At 47.4% G+C, this 21,750-nt stretch overlaps 1 protein-coding gene and 2 pseudogenes across 2 annotated transcripts in view; 1 reads left to right on the top strand and 2 right to left on the bottom strand.

Moving 5' to 3' along the window:
* Positions 1-3,471: 3,471 nt before the first annotated feature.
* LOC123250265 lies at positions 3,472-4,293 on the bottom strand (annotated as a pseudogene).
* Positions 4,294-4,506: 213 nt separating this feature from the next.
* Positions 4,507-6,516, top strand: LOC123250264 (annotated as a pseudogene).
* Positions 6,517-13,083: 6,567 nt separating this feature from the next.
* PRR5 (proline rich 5) overlaps positions 13,084-21,750 on the bottom strand; it is a 31,789-nt gene continuing 23,122 nt past the window's right edge. Inside the window, exons 5-9 of one of the 2 annotated variants that reach the window (XM_044678064.1) lie at positions 21,650-21,741; positions 21,143-21,283; positions 15,822-15,960; positions 14,970-15,294; positions 13,084-14,924 (exon numbers count right to left, since the gene is read on the bottom strand). In XM_044678064.1, coding sequence (XP_044533999.1) covers positions 14,759-14,924; positions 14,970-15,294; positions 15,822-15,960; positions 21,143-21,283; positions 21,650-21,741 — 863 coding nt within the window. In that variant the 3' untranslated portion in view covers positions 13,084-14,758. Of the gene's footprint in view, positions 15,295-15,821; positions 15,961-21,142; positions 21,284-21,649; positions 21,742-21,750 lie in introns of both variants that reach the window. The other variant, XM_044678063.1, reaches the window with a different exon arrangement.

Genomic DNA, 21,750 nt, shown 5'->3' with positions numbered 1-21,750 from the left:
CTATACTGTTTGGTGCATACATGTTGAGTACTGATATTTCTTCATTGTTTATACTGCCTTTTATTAGGATGTATTTACCTTCCCTATCTCTTTTTTTTTAAACCCTTACCTTCCGTCTTGGAGTCAATACTGTGTATTGGCTCCAAGGCAGAAGAATGGTAAGGGTAGGCCATGGGGGTCAAGTGACTTGCCCAGGGTCACACAGCTGTGAAGTGTCTGAGGTTAGATTTGAACCTAGGACATCCCGTCTCTAGGCCTGGCTCTTAATCCCACTGAACTACCCAGCTGCCCACTTCCCTATCTCTTTTAACCATATATATTTTTACTTTGGCTCTGTCAGAGATCATGATGGCAACTCTTGCCTTCTTTTTCTCATTTGAAGCCCAATAGCTTTTGCTCCATCCTTTCATTTTTACTCTATGTCTGCCTGTCTCATGTGTGTTTCTTGTATGTCTGCCTGTCTCATGTGTGTTTTTTCAAACATTTATTAATATTCATTTTTAACATGGTTACATGATTCATGTGTGTTTCTTGTAGACAACATATGGTAGGATTTTGGTTTCTAATCCACTCTGCTATTTGCTTCTGTTTTATGGGAGAGTTCATCCCATTCACATTCAGAGTTATAATTATCAACTATGTATTCCCAGACATTTTGATTCTCTCTCCTTGTCCTGTCCTTTCTTCTTTCACTATTTCCTTCTATACCAGTGTTTTGTTTTTAGTCAGTTCCCCTGATCCCCTCCCTTATTGTACTTCCCTTTCTCCCCTCTCTCTTCTTATTCCCCTCTTATTCTTCTTTAGGATTTTTTAAAGCTACCCCTCCTCCCTTCCTAGTGTTATTTCCCTCTCCTCCAGTCCTTTTATTACTTCTCTATAGGGCATGAATCAATTTTATGCCCCAATGGATATGATTGTCCTTCCCTCTTTAAGTTAATTTCAATGCACTTAAGTATTAAATATTTCCTCTCACCAACCTCTTTACCCTTACAGTGTATTGTTATTCTTCCCTGTTGGCCCCACACACTTCTTTATAGAATATAAATTTACTCCTTTTTGTTTGTTTTCCCATTTTTCTTAATATTACCTTCCTTTTCACTCTTCTAGTTTTGTATATATTTACACACACACACACACACACACATTATATATATATATATATATATATATATATATATATTTATATATTGCTTGACATTTCATCCTATACAGTTTGTCACTGTTCCCTCTATGTAAACTTCTTATAGTTACCCTGTTGATAACAACAATTTTTAATATTTGCCAATATCTTCTTTTCTTCTAGATACAAATTGATTGAACTTATTGGGTCCCTTAAAGAAAAGATTTCTCTATCTCTTAATTAGCTTATGGTGATTCTCTTGAGTTCTGTGTTTGGGCAGCAAACTCTGTTTAAGTCTGGTTTTTTTCTTGATGAATGCTTGGAAGTCCTCAATTTTATTGAATTACCATACTTTCCGCTGCAATAATATAGTCATTTTTGCTGGGTAGTTGATTCTTGGTTGTAGACCCAGTTCTTTTGCTTTCTGGAATATTGTGTTCCATGGCTTCTGGTCCTTCAATGTAGATGCAGCCAGATCCTGTGTTATCCTAACTGTGGTTCCCTGATATCTAAATGACTTCTTTTTAGCAGCTTGTAATATTTTTTCCTTGGTTTGGTAGCTTTTGAATTTGGCTATAATATTCCTGGAAGTTGTCAGTTGTGGATTAAATGTAAGAGGTGATCTGTGGATTCTTTCAATATCCACTTTTCCCTCTTGTTCAAGAATTTCAGGCCAATTGTCTCTGGTAATTTCTTGTAGGATGCTGTCTAAACTTTTTCTTTTATCATGATGTTCTGGTAAAGCAATAATTCTTAAATTGTCTCTTCTAGTTCTGTTCTCCAGATCTTTGGTTGAATCAGTTAGGTATTTCATATTCTCCTCAAATTTTTCATTTTTATTTTGTTTTATATATTCTTTTTTAAACATTTAATAATTCTTATTTTTTAGAAAAGTTAACATGGTTACATGATTCATGCTCTTACTTTCCCCTTCACCCCCCCTCTTCCCCCCCCCCATAGCCGATGCCCATTTCCACTGGTTTTAACATGTATCATTGATCAAGATCTATTTCCAAATTGTTGATAGTTGCATTGGTGTGGTAGTTTCGAGTCTACATCCCCAATCATGTCTGCTTTAACCCATGAGTTCAAGCAGTGCTTTTCTACTGTGTTTCCACTCCTGCAGTTCTTCCTCTGAACGTAGGTTGTTTTATATATTCTTGCTGCCTTGTAAAGTCATTTGCTTCTAGTTGTTGAGTTCTGTTTTTTAAAGACTGAATTTCTTTCCTGGCTTTTTGGTCATTCCTCACCTTCTGGTCTGATTTTCTTTATAGATCATCTTTTGCCTTCTTTGCTTCATTTTCAAGCTGGCCAATTCTGGCTTTTAAGACTTAATTTTCTTATTTTAGTTCATGTATTTCCTTTTTCAAATTGTCTTCAGCCTCTCTTGATTGCTTTTTGAGTTCCTGAAGTTGAATTTTGAGATCTTCCAAAGCCCGTGTCCAATTTTCTGGAACTTCTTCCTCTACTTCTATTTCTATTTCATTTGCTCTCTTTTCACTTCCTTGGAAGAAGTTGTCAATTGTCATTTCTTTTCTCTTTTGCTGTTGTTTACTCATATTTTTCCGTTTTCTGTTCTGCTAGTTTGAGCAGATGTATTTAATGATCTTTGATGAAAGAACTTCCCCCAGCTGACAATGGAAGTTTGTAGTTACTTTCTCTGCTCTCTGAAGACTTCTTGTTTGTTCAATTGATGGGATTAATCCTGTATTGATTGGATTAGTCTTACTGCTTAATCTGCCCTGAGGCTAAAACCTGAGAGGAGGGAAAAACAAAGAAAAAAGTGGGGGGGGGAGAAGAAGGAGGGTTTTCGTTTAGCTGAGCTATCCAGCAGTAGGATCCCTCTGTGCTGTCCTTGTGTTTGATCTGGTTTTCTTTCCTCTTAAAGCCCTTTGTTCTCTATCTCTGTGTGAGGAAGCCAAGTGGCCTGCAGTTGGATGTTTAGCTCTCTCTAAGCCACCATCTTCTGGGTGTTTTTGCTGTGTTTCTCTGGTTTTATCCTCCAGTCACCTCTCCAGTGCCTGTGTTCAACTCCCCGAGTCTGGCACCAGCAAGGCCCTCTCTCCTGGCTGGTGCGCCCACCTTGAGATTTCCTCGTCCTGGGATTCCCCTTCTATACCATCAAACCCACAGTTAAAGAATTCAGGCCTTTTTTCTTGGCATACCTCTTTAATTGTGCTGCAGTAGGGCTTCCCCTGCTCTGTCCCATTATTAGATTTGGTCCTCTTTCTTCTCGAAGCGCATTGTTTTCTATCTCTGTGTGTAAAGGTGTGGACTTTTTAAGATTTGCTCCATCTAAGTCACCATCTTCCCAGAATTCCCTTCATTGGAAATTTTCTCAATTGCTAAGGTCAGATTACTGGAGATGTGTTACTGGTCAGGTTTCTGGCCAGGGGGACATGGATTCGGGGATAGGGCACCAAGTTGGTCTGAAATTCTGTCAGATCAACATTCAGGACAACATCAAATCTCAGAAAGGCAGTGATGGAGGACACAATTTGACTAATAAAGCGATTCAGGTTAGAGTAGGTTGGACATTCAATATCAAGGTTTCTGCAACAGATATCATAGCCTCATTGTCTACCATGAAGACATAATCAGAGTGCTCCAGGGTGGTGTGAGTGGTCAGAATGGAGTTGTAGGGTTCAACTATAGCTGTGGAAACCTGTGGGGCTGGATAAATGGAGAACTACAGCTTGGACTTCTTGCCATAATCAACAGACAGCTTTTCCATCAGCAGAAAGGTGAAACCAGAACCAGTTCTGCCACCAAAGCTGTGGAAAACCAAGAAGCCTTGAAGACCTGTGCACTGATCATCAAGCTTCTGAATTCTGTCCAGAACCACGTCGATGGTTTCCTTGCCAATAATGTAGTGTCCACGGGCATAGTTATTGGCAGCATCTTCCTTGCCAGAGATCAGCTGCTCAGGATAGAAGAGCTGGTGATGGGTTCCAGTTCGAACTTCATCAATTAACAGTTGGTTCCAGGTCTACAAACACAGCATGGGGAACATGCTTGCCAGCCCCTGTTTCACTGAATAAGGTATTAAAAGAATCATCTCCACCCTCAATGGTCTTGTCACTTGGCATCTGCCCATCAGGCTGGATACCATGCTCCAGGCAGTACAACTCCCAACAGGCATTGCCAATCTGGACACCAGCCTGGCCAACATGGATAGATGCACTCATGCATGATATAGGTGTACAGGGGTCCTCTGGCCCAAGAAGAAGTAGAAAAGATGAGGGACACAAGTTTCTCACCATCTGACAGTTAGGGAGTCTCTGAGAAAAAAATTTGTGACAGCCTCAAGTAAGTTCAAGGTTTCGCTCCTGTGTTTTAAGGGAGAATTTTTGGAGGTCAATAAACCTTTCTTTCCATATGGCCCCATGGGCATGCAAAACACGAAAGGCATATTTCAAGTCAATGTATACATTTGCCTTTTTCCCTTCAGCAAGCTGTAATGCTCTTGTGAGGGCAATCAGCTCTGCTTTTTGCACTGAAGTCCCAGGAGGAAGTCCTTTTGCCTCAATTATGAGTGTCTGTGCCTTAGATCAGGACCTAAGTACTGCACTAAAACCCCAGGGCAAATTGCTTTCTCTCATCCACAAACAAAAAAGAAGGGCTTTTCAAGGTATGGAATTCCTAAGGTGGGGGCAGCTGAAAGCCTGGATTTCTTTTTTTTAAAAACCCTCACCTTCCCTCTTAGAATCAATACTGTGTATTGGTTTCAAGGCAGAAGAGTGGTAAGGGCTAGGCAATAGAGGTTAAGTGACTTGCCCAGGGTCACACAGCTAGGCAGTATCTGAGGCCAGATTTGAACCTAGGACTAGGACTTCCTGTCTCTAGACCTGGCTAGGCCTGGTAACCTAGGAAAAAGTTACCATTAATGGATTTATGGTATTAGTTAGAGCTGGGAAACATTCCTTTGCAGAGAAGATTGAAAATGCTGAAGCCTATAATGAATGCAGCTGGTGTCTCAATATACTTTGCTTGTGCTGAATTTGATATCATTGATGCAGAGATTGTACCCTTTGGACCTGGATATCATTGATGCAGAGATTGTACCCTTTACACCTGGATTCCCTTCTTTCAATCACACTCAATTCCCGCCATCACAGTCATCAGGATTATCTACTATTCCTGTCCAAACAATCTCTAGATCACAGGCATTGAAACTCTTCAGTAAAATGGATGGTGCTGACTGCTCCCCAGACTGGGTTGGGGATAGTAAATGTAAGATAAGCTCAAGCCTGAATGTGAGAGTTACTGTCAACAATGTACTAGAAGAAAGAAAACTTCTCAATATTTTTGAAGTTGTCAAAGGCATTGATGAACCAGATCGCTTTGTTGTCATAGGGGCACAGAGGGGTGCCTGGGGCCCTGGAGCTGCCAAATCTCTTGTGGGGACATCTCTTCTCTTAGAGCTTGCTCATGCTTATTCTGATTTGGTGAAAGATGGGTATAAGAAGTGTTGTCTTTGCCAGCTGAAGTGGTGGAGAATTTGGAGCTGTTGGTGCCACCGAATGGCTAGAGGGTTACCGTTCCATATTGCATCAAAAGGCAATTACTTATATCAATCTGGATACTGCAGTTCTTGGTTCAAGTAACTTCAAAGTTTCTGCCAGTCCATTGTTGTATACACTCATCGAGAAGACCATGAAAGAGGTGAACCATCCAGTTACAGGAACAGCTCTCTTCAGAGACACTAACTGGATCAGTGAGGTGGAACCCCATACATTGGCTAATGCTGATTATCCTTTTCTTGCTTATTCTGGAATCCCATTAGTTTCATTTTGTTTTTGTGAGAATAAGGCATATCAGTATTTGGGCACCAGCATGGATTCTTACAACGAACTGATAAAAAATATTCCTCAACTGAAAAAACTGATGTATGGAGCTGCAGAAGTGACTAGCCAAATGGTGATTAGGCTCACATGTGACCATGAGTTGTACCTAGACTATGAAAGGTACAATGAAGAATTATTCAGTTTTGTAAAGAAACTTGTGCCCTACATGTCAAATTTAAAGGCAATGAATCTGAGTTTGCAATGGCTCTTCTCTGCTCGTGGTGACTTTAGCAGAGCTACTCATGACCTGACAAATGACCTTTATCATACAGATACTGCCAATAGACTTGTTAATAGAGAAATCAATGATCGTATCATGAAAGTGGAATATAGCCTCTTGTCTCTCCAAAGGAAAGTCCTTTTCGACATATCTTCTGGGGATCTGGCTTTCATACTCTTTCAGCTTTGTTAGATCATATAAAGCTTTTTAACAAGGGAGACTTCAATGAAACACTGTTCAGAAACCAGTTAGCCCTTGCTACCTGGACCATTCAAGGGACTGCAAATGCACTTGCTGGTAATATTTGGGACATAGACAATGAATTTTAGATGAAATTCCCACAGCTTATCTTAACAGTAAGGCAGCATTATCCTCAAATTATCACAGGTCTTCAGTATTTTCAGCAAGACTATACAAGTTAAAAGCTTTGTTAAGATGTAAGAGTTAAATCCTACCTAGCAATTAGTACAAAATAGGTACTTAAGGCCAGGTGAATGTTTTATACCCCTGCCAAACTGAATTCAATCTCTCGAAGAATCATTAAGACTCTGCCCTCTAGTAATCTGTAAGCTCCATCTAAGGTGGGCCTCACTGCCTCTTAACTGATCCCCTTTGTGCAAAACCAAAAGCTGTTGGGGGAATCAGAGATCCAATAATGACACTAAAGTCCTGATCCAACAATCCTTACCCTGAACAAGGGAAAGAAGATAGATGCCTCCTAAGGATTTTCAGTGTCCAATTGTAATACTTTATCTCTTGATTGTGGAACAAGAGACTAGTTTATGAGATGGGATGTTCCACCTGGGAAACAGAGCCAGCCAGGGAGAAGACCTATGACTTCTTGCCAGGAGTGTCTAAAAGAGTAAATTCCACCTGAGTAAATTGCATTTGGGAATTATCATAAGAGCATGACCCTGGTATACCCTAGAATTCTTCCTGAAAAGAGGAGACCAGAAGCCAAAGAACTTTTTTTTTTAAACCCTTGTACTTCGGTGTATTGTCTCATAGGTGGAAGATTGGTAAGGGTGGGCAATGGGGGTCAAGTGACTTGCCCAGGGTCACACAGCTGGGAAGTGGCTGAGGCCGGGTTTGAACCTAGGACCTCCTGTCTCTAGGCCTGACTCTCACTCCACTGAGCTACCCAGCTGCCCCCCAAAGAACTTTTTGATAATAACCTTTTCCTCCTGTCTCCCTCTCTTCTATCCCCTCCCCAAGAAGAAAATTGTCTTAGTGACTTTTCCATGTAGTCCTCTGATCTATGTCATTATATGATATGGACTCTTTTGAAAAGCTATCACTCTTGCTCAGTTTGTCAGATCTAAAGTATATTTGCCAAATTTTGGGCAAAAAGTTAACCTCATGGGAAAGCTTTGGACTATAGAAATCTGCCACTAGTTATTTAATTATTATGAGACTTTTGCTTGATGACTATGTCTAATCCAAGGAGAATTGGACCACAAAGGAGCACAGAGTTTTGACCTGCGAAGTGCAAAATGAGCACATAAAAAGAGACCAAACTTATCCTACAGGGATTGATGACATTCTATGCAAAGACTTGATCCTGTGTGAGACTAGAGGTTGTGACGCTTAGCATATGTTAAGATGTAGGACTTCCCTGTACCACACTCTATATCAAGTACTCAACATTGATTGTTATGGCTCCATTATCTCTGAAAGTGAAGAAAAGGATTGGATCGGAAAATGCTATTTCCCATTTGTCTCAAGATCTAGTCTCTTTTTCTATTTCTTTCATGATGTGACAACTTACTGTAGTCCAGGCTGCTAAACTGGGTTAGTGAGTGATTGTTGTTGCAAAGCTTATGGGACATGGATCACTACAAGAACCAGTTGTGATTTGTGAAATTTTTTTTTTCCTAGAATTTTTCCCTTCACATTTTTTAAATATCTTATATTTCCCTCAAAGGTTATTTTCTTTTTTCCTTTTTCTTTTTCTTTGGACTCTTTGATGTTTTTGATAATTGATTCATATACCTTATGCCTTGATCATGTATTCCTGTGTGATTCCCATGTGTATCCCTGTATTTTCCTCAGGGGGAATGTAAAGTTATTCTCCTCGGGGGGACAATATTATTGCTATGAATTTGGACTTGAATTTGACCCTAGTTTAGAACAGAAATCTACCTCCTGGAATCCAGAAGGTGCCATGAAGATACCTGCAGAGACCACACACTGCACCAGAAGATCCAGAGTGAGCTTCAAGACATGGCGAATTTGAACTTTGGTGGTGGTGGTGGTGGTGGGGGGGGGGTTTGAACATATTTATTTTGAATGGACACTTTTATGCCAGAAAGGGGACTTCCCCCTAAATGGCCTTTTGTCAATGCATCAAACATTGGTTTTGTTCTTTCTCCCTTTTATTTCCCTTTTATCTCTGAATTATTATAAACTTTAATTTGATTATGTTTTCATGATCCATTGGGGAGACTGGTCTCCCAAAGGATCACAGGGGGGAATGCGACCAATGGCCATTCCGTCTGCTGGTGTAGCAAGAGTCCCTTAGCCTCTGCCAGTGGGTCAGAGAGGTAAGAGCAGCTATGAGTAGTTTCTCACGTTTCTGTCCTTCTGCTTCAACAAGCAGCATCTTAAAAGCATGCTTAAAAGCAGCATCTATTAATTGGTTTATTGGAGTCTGGGGTCCCAGGTCTAACTTTTGTAGTTTTCTCCTGATGTCTGGGGCTGACTGTCCTATAAAATGGAAGTGTAAGATAATTGCCCCTTCATCCCTCTCTGGATGGATGTTTGTATATTGTTTTCATGACATCTACCAATCAGAACATGAAGAGACCAGGATTTTCATCTCTTCCTTGAGTTTATTGTAATTTAATTGCTTCCTAATCCCCTTCTGCATGGCCTGAAGGAGACAGTCAATCATGTGATCTCTGTGCTGTCTATGTCTTTCATTCCTGTATTCATTCCATGGGGATCCTGCCCTGGGGCAGCGGTGGCACTAGGGACTCCTGCCCACATGCTGCCTAGGGCCTTCTCATCTCCTCTTTCTATGGCCAAATCCCAGATCCTCTCTTTCTCATCTGGGGTGCAACAAGTGGAGATAATAATGTGCAAGACTGTCCAGGATAGGTCAAACTGTAGGGTAAGGGATTTAAACTCAATGAATTTGGTGTGGTTCTCTGAATAGCGACCTAATTTCTCCTTCATCTGGGCTAGATCTGTCATGGAAAAAGGCACATGTACCTGAGCCAGCCTGTCTCTCTCATAGGAGGAGGTGAGCCCTATCACCGTAACTCAGTCAGCTCTGGGTGTGGAGTGGGCTTGGTTGGGGAGGGGGGTCCAGATGGGAGTATCAGGCACTGGTGGGTATAAAAGGCTATTAGAGTTGGGAGTGGTTTAGGAGGCAGGAGTGGTCTCAAGCTCTGAACCCAAAGAGTAGGGTAGGGGTTTTGGAGAGGAAATGAGGGAACCTGGAGGAGGGGATCCTGAAGTGGAAGTTAGTCCTTGAGGTGGTTGGGGGAGAGGAAGGCTGTGGTTGCACCTCAGCTGGTGGAGGAGATGTCATCTCCCCTTTCCCCTGGGAGGTAAAATTGCCTTTGAATGTTAGATCATCCGGAATGTCCTCCTGAGGGCTTTCCACAGTAGGGGTCAGCAAGGGTGTGGGAAGGCACATATGACAAGTCTTTCTAAGCTCAGAATTCTGACTTAAGTTTAATAAATGCTGAGATATAGGGTATTGCTGTCTATTTTCCTTCCCTCCTGCAAAATAAATCCAATTGTTGGATAGTTTTATAACTTAGAGTGCCATGGATAGGCCATGCCTCTTGCTTACTGAGGACATAATGTGGCCATTCAACATTACAAAAAGAAATTATTTTCTTTTTTTTTTCAAGCTGTCTAGGGACAATTTTTTCCCAATTTTTAAGTATTCACCCCAAAGGGGAATCTCAGATACACTCTGTCTCTGTCCCATGTGGATGCGGAATGGCCAATTCCACACTGGAGAGTCAACAACTGTGGGTCCACAGAGGTTGCCTGACCTAGAGCACTCAGTCTGACACTGAGACATGAGACTCCCCTTACACCAGAACATCTTCCAATATCAGAAAGGGGAGCCAATAAACCCCAAATCTAGTGGCCACACTGACTTCTGGGGCCAATGGGAGAGAGAGTGGGAAATAGGTCCCCCAAAGATATCACCCAAAAGATGGGGGGTTTCAAGAGTCCAAGGAAGGCTCCTTCCTACCTGAGAAGCTGTGTCCTCATGGAAGATTCTGGGGTACAGGAGCTTCCAGGAGAGCCAAAAACACTGGGCACCAAGATGTTGTGGGGTACAGAGGTGAACCCTCGGGGTTTGAAAAAATACCTTTTTTTTTTTAAACCCTTACCTTCCGTCTTGAAGTCAATACTGCGTATTGGCTCCAAGGCAGAAGAGTGGTAAGGGTAGGCAATGGGGGTCAAGTGACTTGCCCAGGGTCACACAGCTGGGAAGTGTCTGAGGTCATGAAAAAATACCTTTTGCAAGAATGCAAGGCTCCAAAGCTTAGCTTAAAAAAAAAATAAAAGAGAAATGTATTAATTTAGAAAGTAATGTTGAGGATGGCCAGATAGTACAGGTGGAACAGCAAGATGGAAGGCTGCCCCACCCCCAAACCCTCAATCCTGGGGATTATATGCTTTTACAACAATGGAGACATATCATGATGAGGACGTGATTCTAGAGTGGTAAACACTCAGGTATTCAGTGGGGGCCGGGGGGGGGGGGGGGGGGAGGGGTTTGGTCATCTGACTGGAGTCTGCCTGGAGACATAGGGGGTGACCTTCATAATATAGGGGACAAGATGGATGTCTGAGATAAACCTCCTCGATATCGATATCATCAAGTTGAATCTCTGTCCATCTCAAATCTAAAGGACCATCCAAAGAGGATAAGCCTCTCAGGGTCTTATAGGAGTTATCAGATGTTTTGGGGTTAGGAGTCACAAGGATAGAAGGGAGCAAAGGAATTTCCCTGCTTATAGTTTGCCTGAAACACTTCTATAGTTTTGGGGGTGCGATGTCCATGCCAACCTGAGTTCCTCTTTACCCACTGCTTATTCGCTTAATGACCTTGGGCAAGTCCATTTCCTTCTCTCTCATTTATGAAATGAGAGGTTTTTATTTTTGAGAGGTCACAGCTGGAGGAGACCTAAGAGTCTAGTCCAACCCCCTTATTATTCAAAAAAGGAAACTGAAGTCCAGAGACAGGTCAAAGGCAGAGAGCAAGAATGGGAAGAGGCACTCAGGCTCCAAGTCATCACTAGACATGTCCCCCTCCTCCACCAAGAGATTCAAGATCTCCAAACTCCCTCTGAGATCTCCCTCAGTCACCGCGCAAAGCTAAGCAGAACAGAACAGAACAGAACAACGGGCACCTTCTGGCCACCAGGGCAAGACACTGGGGCATTTATATTTCACCTACTTCTGGGCCAGGAAAAAACAGGGGGAGGGGCACGCCACCAGCAAAGGAGACATCCGATCCCCAGAGTGAGAGGCAAGAGGTGTCTCATTCCCTGCCAAGAGCCAGAGGAGGGTAGAAAAGGAAGCTTGTTTGTCAGCATCATCTGCCCTTCTCTGCCTAGGGAACTGCCTATCTCACACTCAACGTGGGACTAGATACTGAGCTGGATTCCATTAGGAAAGGGGACTGATTTTTCAGTGATCTGAGTTGTTTCCTGATGCAAAAATCCATCTTTATAATATTTGTATTATAATATTATATAATATTCTCTTAGGGACTTGTGAAGGCTGTGTACCTTGAACACCAAGTGACAGGAGACCCAAAGGTGGGCACCAGGGGTTACAACAAATTCCAAAGCAGCGCACGAGAAGCGCCGAGAACACATCACCAAGGATGGATTAGTCTGGAAAAGGACATGAGGTGGCCATGCAACAAGTGGGAGGAACTTTAGGTGGGGAACTTGGAGTGCCTATTTTGGTACCTAAGGGAAGACCTCCAGGTGCTGGGCAGATGGGAGATTAGGCAAGAGATGTCTGGGATCTGAGAAGACACAGTCCTGTGCTGCCCCACGCCCTAGTTTCCACTAATGAGCCATTCAAGTGCTAGGGAAGGATAGGCAGAAGGTGGCTGGTTTCTGGGGAGGATTTTTCTCCCTTATGGCCACCTGGAATCTTTACAGTAGAGCAATTCCTGACTCCTTCCTCCCCCAGTCAGCTGCTACATCCTCACTTTCCCCTCCCACTCTCCCACCTCTGCTCCCTAGTTTGGGCACCTCTTCCCTGGATGACTGCAGTGGGCTCCCAGTCTCTCCCTGCTCCAATCCATCGCCAACCCAGATGCCCAACTGATCCTACCAATCTGGCCATGTCACTCCCCTCCACAAGAATCTTCAATAGCTCCCTATTGTATCTAGGATAAAATACAAAATTATCTAAAGGCCTCCACAGTTCTCCAGTCTTGTTTCTTATCACTCCCCTTTGCCCCCTTTCCTTTCCAGCCAAAGCGTCTTAGTGGTCATACAGAGATGCTGCATACATACCTGGAATGCTCTCCTCTGGCCAGGAGCTGTAAGCTTCCTGAAAACAGATGTTGGGCTTTGCTTTGTTCTGGTGCCTAGCTTGGACTTAGCACACAGAAATCCTTAATTGAACTCCAGTTGACAGATCCTTTCCTTCCTCTAAAGCCTGACTCCAGTTGATGAGTCAGTTAACAAAGATTTATTAAGCCTCCATTGTGTCACGCAATGTGTCTGGCACTCTAAGCTTTCTGAAACTTCCCAGCAAAAAAAACCATCATTTGATCTCTGGGCACTGACTGTTCCCTAATGGGTATCACACATGTCTGGGTTCTTCCAAATCTCTGCCCAACCACATAGAATTGAATCTACAGTCAGGATCCAAAATAGATTTTAACACATACAACACAGGCAGTTTTATATTCATGGACTTTAATTTCAATTCCAGTGGCTGGCTGGGGCTTAGATCAATGAGGGGAAAAGAGAACTTGCAGTCCAAATGCCCAGACCAGAAGGCAAGGCACCAGGTGCTGTTTCACCCCACACCACCCACCCCCATTTTACAAATCATCTTAGTCCTAGATGGGATGGGAGGGTGGGGCCAGGTAAACTTCCTCACCGAAGCCCATGAGCTACTTTTGGCCAGAAGTGAGATCTGCTCCACAGATAGCCACGAGGGGCATTCCTTCCTCTTTGCTATCTTGTGTGCAGGGAGGTGGGAGAGGTAGCCTGAGCTGGGGAAGGGGGGGGGGGGGGGAGGGAGAGGAAGAGTCCAGCCACAGACTGGCCCCTTTCTTTGGCTACATTTCCAGTCACAGATTCAGGGACAGAGGGGAGTTTATCCCCCTATTCCTGGTCTGAGCCATCACTCCTGAGGGATGGAATGGGGGATTCGGGATGTTGGAATTGTAGTTATGGAAGGAGTCAGCAGGAGACAGGGCCAGCAGCACCAGCTTATGGAGGTCACTTGTTTGGTGGGGAAGTGAGGTGGGAAGGCTTGGTTGTTACTGCCAATAGTGTCAGATTGGTGAGACCCATGGAGCTTTGGGCCACTTTTCAGAAAGTGAGTCTGACTCGGGAAAGCTGGTGGGCTCCTGCTGGGTAATACTGTGCACTTGGGAGGCTTCCTTGGTGTGATATTGTCACTGAAAGTCTCTCCTGGAATTCTGACTCCTAAAAGGGGGTCAGGGGAGGGGTGGGTGTGGATGTAGGTGTAGGTGTGTGTCCACTTGTGCTGACCATATGTGCTGGGGTCAGCCTTGGGACTTTCTTCTTGGTTGGTGGGGTTGGGGGCTGCGATGAGTCTGGGTCAAAAGTGAGGCTGCCCCAATGGTTTGGTGGCCGGCTTGGGGCCAAGCCCCATCCAAATCAGTCATAGGGTCTTCTGGTTGAAAATCTGTTTGTGTGTTTGTTTTATAGCTTCTCACTATATCCTTTGGGTAGAATATGGACTCCTTCAGGACAAGGACTGTTGGGCACAAATTTTTATCTCTTGTGCCCGCCAGTACCAGGGCCATGGGAAACACTGGATCAACGTTTCATCGTAAGTTGAGAATGTCAAAAATGGCTCCCAAGAACACAGATCCTAGGGAGAAATGGGAAGGGGCACGGAGATAGATCCATTGAGAATAATCCTCTCCTGGAGAAGAAGCCCTGCCCAGATGGCAAGAAGTCTGATGGGAGGGGGGTGTAAGAAAACCAGGGAGTAAAAAAATACACTAAGCAATGGATCTCGTTCTTTCTCTCCCTCTCTCTCGTTCACACACGCACGCACACTCACACATCGAATATACACACATTGTGTTAGTTACAAAGGGCCTCTGTACATGTTATCTTATGGGATCCTCACAGCTGCCCTTGGAAGTCGGCAGGGCAGGGATTATTTTCCCTATTTAACAGATGAGGAGACGGAGGCTCAGAAAGGGAAGGTGATTTGCCCAGGGTTGCAGGGCCAGGGATGATCAGAGTGGGGACTCAAACTCAAGCCTCCCGTTTCCCAGTCCAGGGCTCCCAACACTGTGCCAGGTCACCGTTGACACATTCATAGATGGAGACACGAACCAAAGCATCCTCCTGTGTAAGATGGTCACACGATACTCTGTCTGCTCCTATCTGCACCGTACTCTGTTGTCTTAGAGCGGCCTCGGTCAAAGTTGATGAAAATGCCTTCAGAGTCAGAATCGATGGATTCTAAAATTTGATCTACTAAGTTCTCTGGGCTAGAGGAAGGGGCTGAGACAGAGGCTGGGGCTCTGGACAGCTCAAAGGTTGGGCTGGGCTCACTGCACTGGTGGTACAGGCCCGAGAGTGGTGGCTGCCCTACCGGATGCACCTTGGCACTGGCTTGCTCAGCCTCTACAGCCAGGGATGATTTGGGCACCATTGTGGAGACCTTGGAGCTACCATTGAGGCCAGTGGTGAGATTGGAGAAGTCCTGGGCCTCAGGGCACGAAGTCATCTCGGAGACAGAGTGTCTCCGGATGCTTGTGCCATTGGCTGCCAATCCTTCTGTCTCGTACTCTGCCACAGGGGTGAGCAACGGGTTGTTGTAACTCTTGGAACGCACAACAGGGTTCTTGGCCATGACATCACCTGATTTGGAACGTCGCGAAAAGCGCTTTTCTGTTGAAAGAAGAAAAGTCAGTCACATGAAGCCCAGGGCTCTCTCTCTCTCTCTCTCTCTCTCTCTCTCTCTCTGCCCAGTTCCAGTGTTCCTCCCCCTTCAAATTTTTCCTAGCCCCTTGCCAGGCTCCTGTCTCTGTCCTTAGTTCATTGTCTGTGGCATCTGTGGGTATACGCATGGCAGCCCATTCTTGGGTGCTAAATGGACTACATTTGACGACTTGTAAGAGAAGTGGGGCAAGCTTTACCATCGCTACTTTACAGAGGAAGCAGCTGAGGCTGAGAAGGTGACTTGCCCAGGCCCACACAGCTAGGAAGTGTCGGTGCCAAGATGAAAAACTGCCTCCCTCCAGCTTATGTCCTAGAGAGCAGGACCTGCTGGAGATGCCTTTGTGCTCTCAGGGCCACTCCCTGAGGGAGGGATGAGGAAAGAGCTGCCAAGCGGAATGGCGGGTCTTCCCCCAAGCTCAATCCTCGAGGTACGTGACTTCCTGCCTGGGGGCCCGGCAGGCCTGGCTCCCACTTACCCAAAATGCAGGAGGAGTGTGTGAAGGGTCCATCGTCGGAATAGAGGCCGTAGGTACCCAGGTATGGGGAGACCACCTTCTGGATTAGAGCCTCGAGTCGCAGGTAGTCTTCAGTGATACCCTTGGATTCGTGAACCCCCTAAGAAGGCAAGAAGGCCGCTGAGCGGGGTGCACACGGTGCCTCTTGACCTCTTTGTCAAGCCTTAAGAAGTGAGAGGCTACGAGGGGCCTCTACCCAAGGTCCCACGCTGGGAGGGAATCCCGTTCTAACACACCAGCAACCCTGTGGGCTCCCATCTTGGGCTCTAGAATGCTGCATTTGCAGCCAACACCACCAGGTGGTGGCAGCACCTGGGCCCCGGCTGGCAAGCTCCAGGCCAGGGTCTATTCGGGCTGCAGATACCCCTTTCCTTCCCTCCCCAGTGAAGCTCCAACCTAAGGCGTACTGTGCTCTCCCACCAAGATCAGGATTCTCCCGCTTCCCCCTGGGCTGCCCAAAGAATTCTCCTGTTTCCGGGCCCACCGGCGAGTGGAGACCAGATTCCTTAGAGTGGAGTCTGGCTCATCCCAGATCAAGCCGGCTCCACTTCTACCAGAAACTTCACGCCGGGGACAGGGGACACAGGCGTTCTCACCTCCCAGCCTTTAACCTCACTGTTTCCTTGACCTGGAATGGCGGCTGTCCTTCCCTTCCTTTCAGAGCTCTTTGGGGACCATCCTAAGTGGGGTGATCCCCTTCCCTAAATCTCTTTTAGGCTTCTAATTGGAGCCACTGAGGGGGTCCACATGGGGCCCAGCCCTATTTGAAAGGAAGCAAAAGGATTTCGGCCTAATTAAAGGACCCATAAGAACTCCAGGCTGCCCTCGGGTCACACCAACAAGCAATGCTCAGAGGAGAGGAGCAACCTCTAGTCCTCTGCCCTCCCCTAATGCGCTGTTTGTGATGGGGGCAGAGGGGCACACTCGTCCTACACGGTGCACACTTTGGGGGTGAGCAAGCATGGATTAAGCACCTGCTGTGTGCCGGGCCTGTGCTGCCCTCGGGGAGCTCCCAGTCTAACGCGGGAGACACCAAGCAAGTGACCTGGGAGCAGTCAGAGGCGGGCACCAGAACTAAGTATGGATGCTGGAGAGGGAGGTGAATTTTCTTTAAATTTAAACTTATTTGGACTATTTTTCCATGGTTCCATGATTCATGATCTGCCCTGCTTCTTCCCTCCCCCCTTCCTGGAGCTGACAGGCAGTTCCACTGAGTTATACACGTATCATTGTTCAAAACCCATTTCCATGTTATTCGTATTTGCAGCAGAGCCATCTTTTAATGCCCAAACCCCAATCACAGCCCCATCGAACCACAAGATCGATCCTATGTTTTTCTTCTGTGTTTCTACAGAGGGAGGTGAATTTGTAGAGGAAGAAAGAAAACAACAATAAACAAAACGTGGAGGAGAGAACAAAAGAAATTCCAAGAACACCCAACAGGGCAATTTTGGGACTGCCTGGTAGCATCAAAGTCACTTGTAAGAAGTTTGTCACTGAATTCCCCATCTTCTTTTTGCTGTTGCCCATGGTACCATAATCTCTTTGGATGAATAAATTCCCAATAAAAAGGGAGGGGAAGAGGAGGAATGGTGGCATGCTTTCAGGGACCCCGAATTTGTCTTTGAACCAGAGCTCCTATTTTCCCTCTCCTGGCATCCAGGGTCTGTGAAGGGTGCTAGGGAGGAATGCTAAAACTTGGCAAAGAAGGAGCCCAGGAGGCATGGCCAGACGGCAGCTTGTCTGAAAGGGCTCTGGGGGTCCAAGCAGACCGCTAGCTCCCTGGGAATCTGAGGGGAGATGGCGGCACAAAGACAGGAAGGTCGCCTTGAGCTGCTTAGTGACAAGGAGGGGATTAGCCAAAGCCACATCCAGGGTTCTGTGGTCAGCTCTGATGTCATGGTTTAAGAACAGTTGAGCCAGAGAGTCCGGAGGGGGCAGCCTGGGCTTTGCCCCATATGGGGCGTGAGAGTGAGGGCACCAGTTTGTTTGGTCTTGACAAGAGGAAAGCTCGGGGAAGGGCACCTGGGAGCTGAGGGGGCGTCCTGTGAAGGGTTGGGGCTAGCTCCGCCATGTTGGACCCCAGAGGGCTCTTAAATTCAGCATCCATCTATTAAATGTCCCCGTGCCAGGCCCTGTACTAAGAGCTGAAGAAAGGAAGAAAAAAAGAAAAGAAGGGAGGAGGGAGAGCAAGCAAACTGCTGGCTCTGAGGAGCCTCCAAGCAGAGCCAGGCGGGGGATACTTGGCTATGAGGGAGCCTCACTGCCCAAGTCCCTTCCCCAGAGGCTGGTTCCTTATCTGGCCAAGGTGCTTCCCGTTGGGGAACCTCAGTTTCCTCATATGTAGACAGAGGGGGCCCCTGAGGATGTATCCTGGTCTGGGTCATGAGTTCCTCTGTGGTCTCTCTCTCTCGCCCGCCCCTCTGGTGCCCCGGCAGTTGGGGGCCGCTCAACCAGGATGAACAGCCCCCCGCCCGCGCGAGTGTGAGGGGAGGAGTGCGCTTCTAGCCAAGCGTGCTGGGGCTCCCTCCCTCGGCCGCTGGGCCACATCCTTTGGGGGATTCGGGCCAAACCTCTCACAGAGGGAAGGCCTCCCTGCCCTCTCCCCATGCCGGGGGCTGCCCTGGGAGGCTAGGGAAGTGCCTGTCTCACACGTGGGGCCACAGAAAGTCAGGAAGGTGGGCTTCGGCTCACAGCTCGGTGTCCACACGGATTCCCACTCAGAGGGGCTACCCAGGGGACGGTCACTGCACAGAAGGTGAGAGCCCTTTCGGCTTTCTCCTAATGCCCGAGAGGGAGGGCAGCATGTCTGTCAGCCTTACTGTTCTCATCAAGGCCGAGAGGAAAGTCAGGGACTCTCCCAAGGTCCTACAGGGACCAGATAGCAGAGCCAAGGGAGGCGGGGGACAGGGAGATGGATCCAAGTTTGGATCCTAAAGCATTATTAGGTGGTGAGCACCCTGTCACTGGGAGTTTGTAAACAAGCGTGCTGGATCCCACATGGTAGGGGTGCCATAGGTAGGCCAGGAGGTCGCACTAAAGACCTACTGGGGAACCAGGACAAGAGCCCTGGGCTTGGCGGGAGCCCAATGACATGGGTGAAGTCCCAGCTCTGCCCCGCTGCTGCCTGGGCAACTGAAGCAAGTTACTCTTACCCAGGTACGCCGGATTTGTGGAATCACAGAACTAGGGTATAGAAGGGACACCAGGCCCCCCTCCAGGCCATCCCACATGCCAGAAGAATCTCAAGTGAACCTCTTGCCAGAAACTCTGAGAGAGAAGGGGAGGGAAGAGCTGGCAGCTCTCTGCCCTCCGGGCCAGCCTCTTAGGGAGGAAATTTTACCTGACCTCCTAAAGAAGCCTCCTCCCACTGCGCCTGGGGCTGCCCCCAAGGCCAAGAACAGGCCCAGAGACAGGGCCCAGGCCTCCTATTTGCCTGCTCTTCTCAGACTCAGGGGCCTCACTTGCCTTACTTGTTCTCCATGGGATATGGATCCAGACCCTTCTCCAGCCTGGCCACTTGCCTCTGACCAGGCTTGGCCTCGTCACCATCCTTCCTGCTCCAAGGCTGGTCCAGAACTCGGCACAGCCGGGACCCCAGACCTAGTAACCACTAAGACCTTCTTAAAGTCAGATTCTGGGACCTCTGGGCTCTCCCCAAGTGGGGTCGCCCTCCTGAGGCCGAGTCTGGACAATCACACCCCTAAAATGGACCAGCCCCTTAGAAGGAGAGAAAGTCAATCCCAGGGTCTTAGACCCACCCACGGCCGGAAGAGATCTCAGCAGACAGTGGGGCCAAAGCCCCCATACTACAGAGGAGGGCCTGTCTCCTTCCTCTCCAACCAAGCTTCTCCCACCATATTCCAGTGACCTTAGAGCGGGTCTGCCCTATCAGTCCCCATGGTCTGGCGGGGCTACGGTGCTTCCTCTAGCAGAAAGGCTGGGCTTAGCCCACTAGTATCCAGGGCTGACCTCGTGGGCAGCCTGGAAGTCAGGTTTCCAGAAACTCGGAAAGGAGGAGCAATGGCGGGGCTATTGGGGGACCTCCTCCCCCATTCACGTACGTGTCTGCTGCCACTTGCTGGGTGTCTAGGAGGAGATCAGGCTGGCTGGAGAGTGGGAGAGCTCACCCTCTGAGGCCCTGGATGGCCCCTACCACCCCTGCTCCCTCCAGGACAGTCGCTCAACCAACCGTCCAGTCGGGAAGGAGCATTTTCAGAAAGATCGCCACTCTTTTTTGGTGGAATTCGCAGGGCTTCCTCTGGTGCCTGGGCCTCCCCCACCTTCCCAAGCCTTCCTGGTTTCCCATCCACTGGCGAGGCCTGACTTAGGGTCCGGCTTACCCCAGGAGAATGGAAGCAAAGCCTGGTCTCTGCTTTGTTTCTGGATCCCCAGAGCTTAGCCCGGTTCTGGCCCACTGTTTTTTATTGGGGTGGGGGTGGGGTGTCAGGGAGTGTTTCTGGACTCATTTCATGAAGGTCCAGAACCTCTTGAATATGGACTCTGGATGCAGGTCAGAAATTTCTCTCTAACTTACAGCCTCAGGGAATTGTCTGGGTCACCAGAAGTTAAGTGATTTGTCCAGGGCCTCCTAGCCCCTCTGCTGGCCGTATGTGCCCTGTGACCTGCTCTCCATCCACGGTACCAGACCTTTTCTCTCCTTGCACACAGTAGGAGCTTAATAACTGCTCGTTGCATCAATGAAGGCATGTTAGCAACAATGTATGTCTTGCCAATGGTGTGTCGCTTAGACTGTGACCAGAAGAGAGCCTGGAGGGGAATCCCAGGCTAGTGGGGAAGCCCTTCTGTGGAGGGATTAGGAAGAAGCTAGCTAAGAATGGCCCAGGCCGAGAGATCTACCCGGCAGAAGGAGCAGCCCCCCATCCGCACCTGAAACCCTTGAACCTTTGAGGCTGATGTCGGCACAGCTCTCACAGCTGTCTGTGCGCTGGTAGCCCCGATTCTGATGCCTTTACGTACCGTGGCAAACCCGTGCTATGGATCCCCTCCCCAGCTTCTGTGAGCAAGCCCAGTGGGACTCCCTTGATATCCTCAGAGAAGCCACCAAAGCCTAGGGACGCCCTGCCTGGGTACCCCGTTCTCTTTTCCATCCCGTTTCTGTCTCGTTCCTTGGACAGGTCTGGCAAAGGACGGTGTGGGACACTGTGCTATCCCCACGCAGGGGAATTCACAGCACATGGAAGAAGTATCCCCCGGGCCAATGCTGGGACCATAAGTGGGATCCTGGATCCCATTGGGGCCGCCCCATGCTGAGCACTGACCTGGAGGACCAGCAGCATTTGGACAATGGATGGGGGGATCCTGGCCCGAGACCGCGAGAGGGCATCTTCCAGCTTGATGTTGAGGGTGATTATATTCCGGAAGTGCAGGAGGGCCAGCTGGCGGACAGAGGGTTCCTTACCCTGAAGACACAAAGACTGGAGTCAGGACGGGCTCCCAAGTTCCCACCACCTCCTCTCCCAAGCACCATGGACCAAGATGAAAATGATTTCCCCAAGTCAGTGTATACCGAACTCTTGCCCCAGTCTGGTCTGGTCTTCCTGGAGCAGTTGGTGCCAGTCCTGCCTGGATAGAGCCCCCTGTTCCCTTGGAGCATCCCAGGAATGGGAAAGTGCAAGAATCACTTTTATTCCGTTTTGTAGTTGGGAAGAAAAGAGGCTCAGAAAAGTGAAGTGACTTGCCCACCATCTCCCCACAGCTAGTAAATAGCAAAACTGAATGTGGCCCCAGGCAGTCTGTCTTCAAGACACTACAAAGAAAGTATTCACCTGAACTGGGTAGAAAATGGCCTGGAGTATGGGTAAGACATCCCCAAAAAAGAAATCCCAGGTTTCAGCCAAAGAATCAAGGAGCTTCTGTCCTAGAGGAA

This window comes from Gracilinanus agilis, chromosome 5 (assembly GCF_016433145.1).
Source record: "Gracilinanus agilis isolate LMUSP501 chromosome 5, AgileGrace, whole genome shotgun sequence".
NCBI classification, from domain to species: Eukaryota; Metazoa; Chordata; class Mammalia; order Didelphimorphia; family Didelphidae; genus Gracilinanus; species Gracilinanus agilis.
This window is presented reverse-complemented; position numbering and strand designations above follow the sequence as displayed.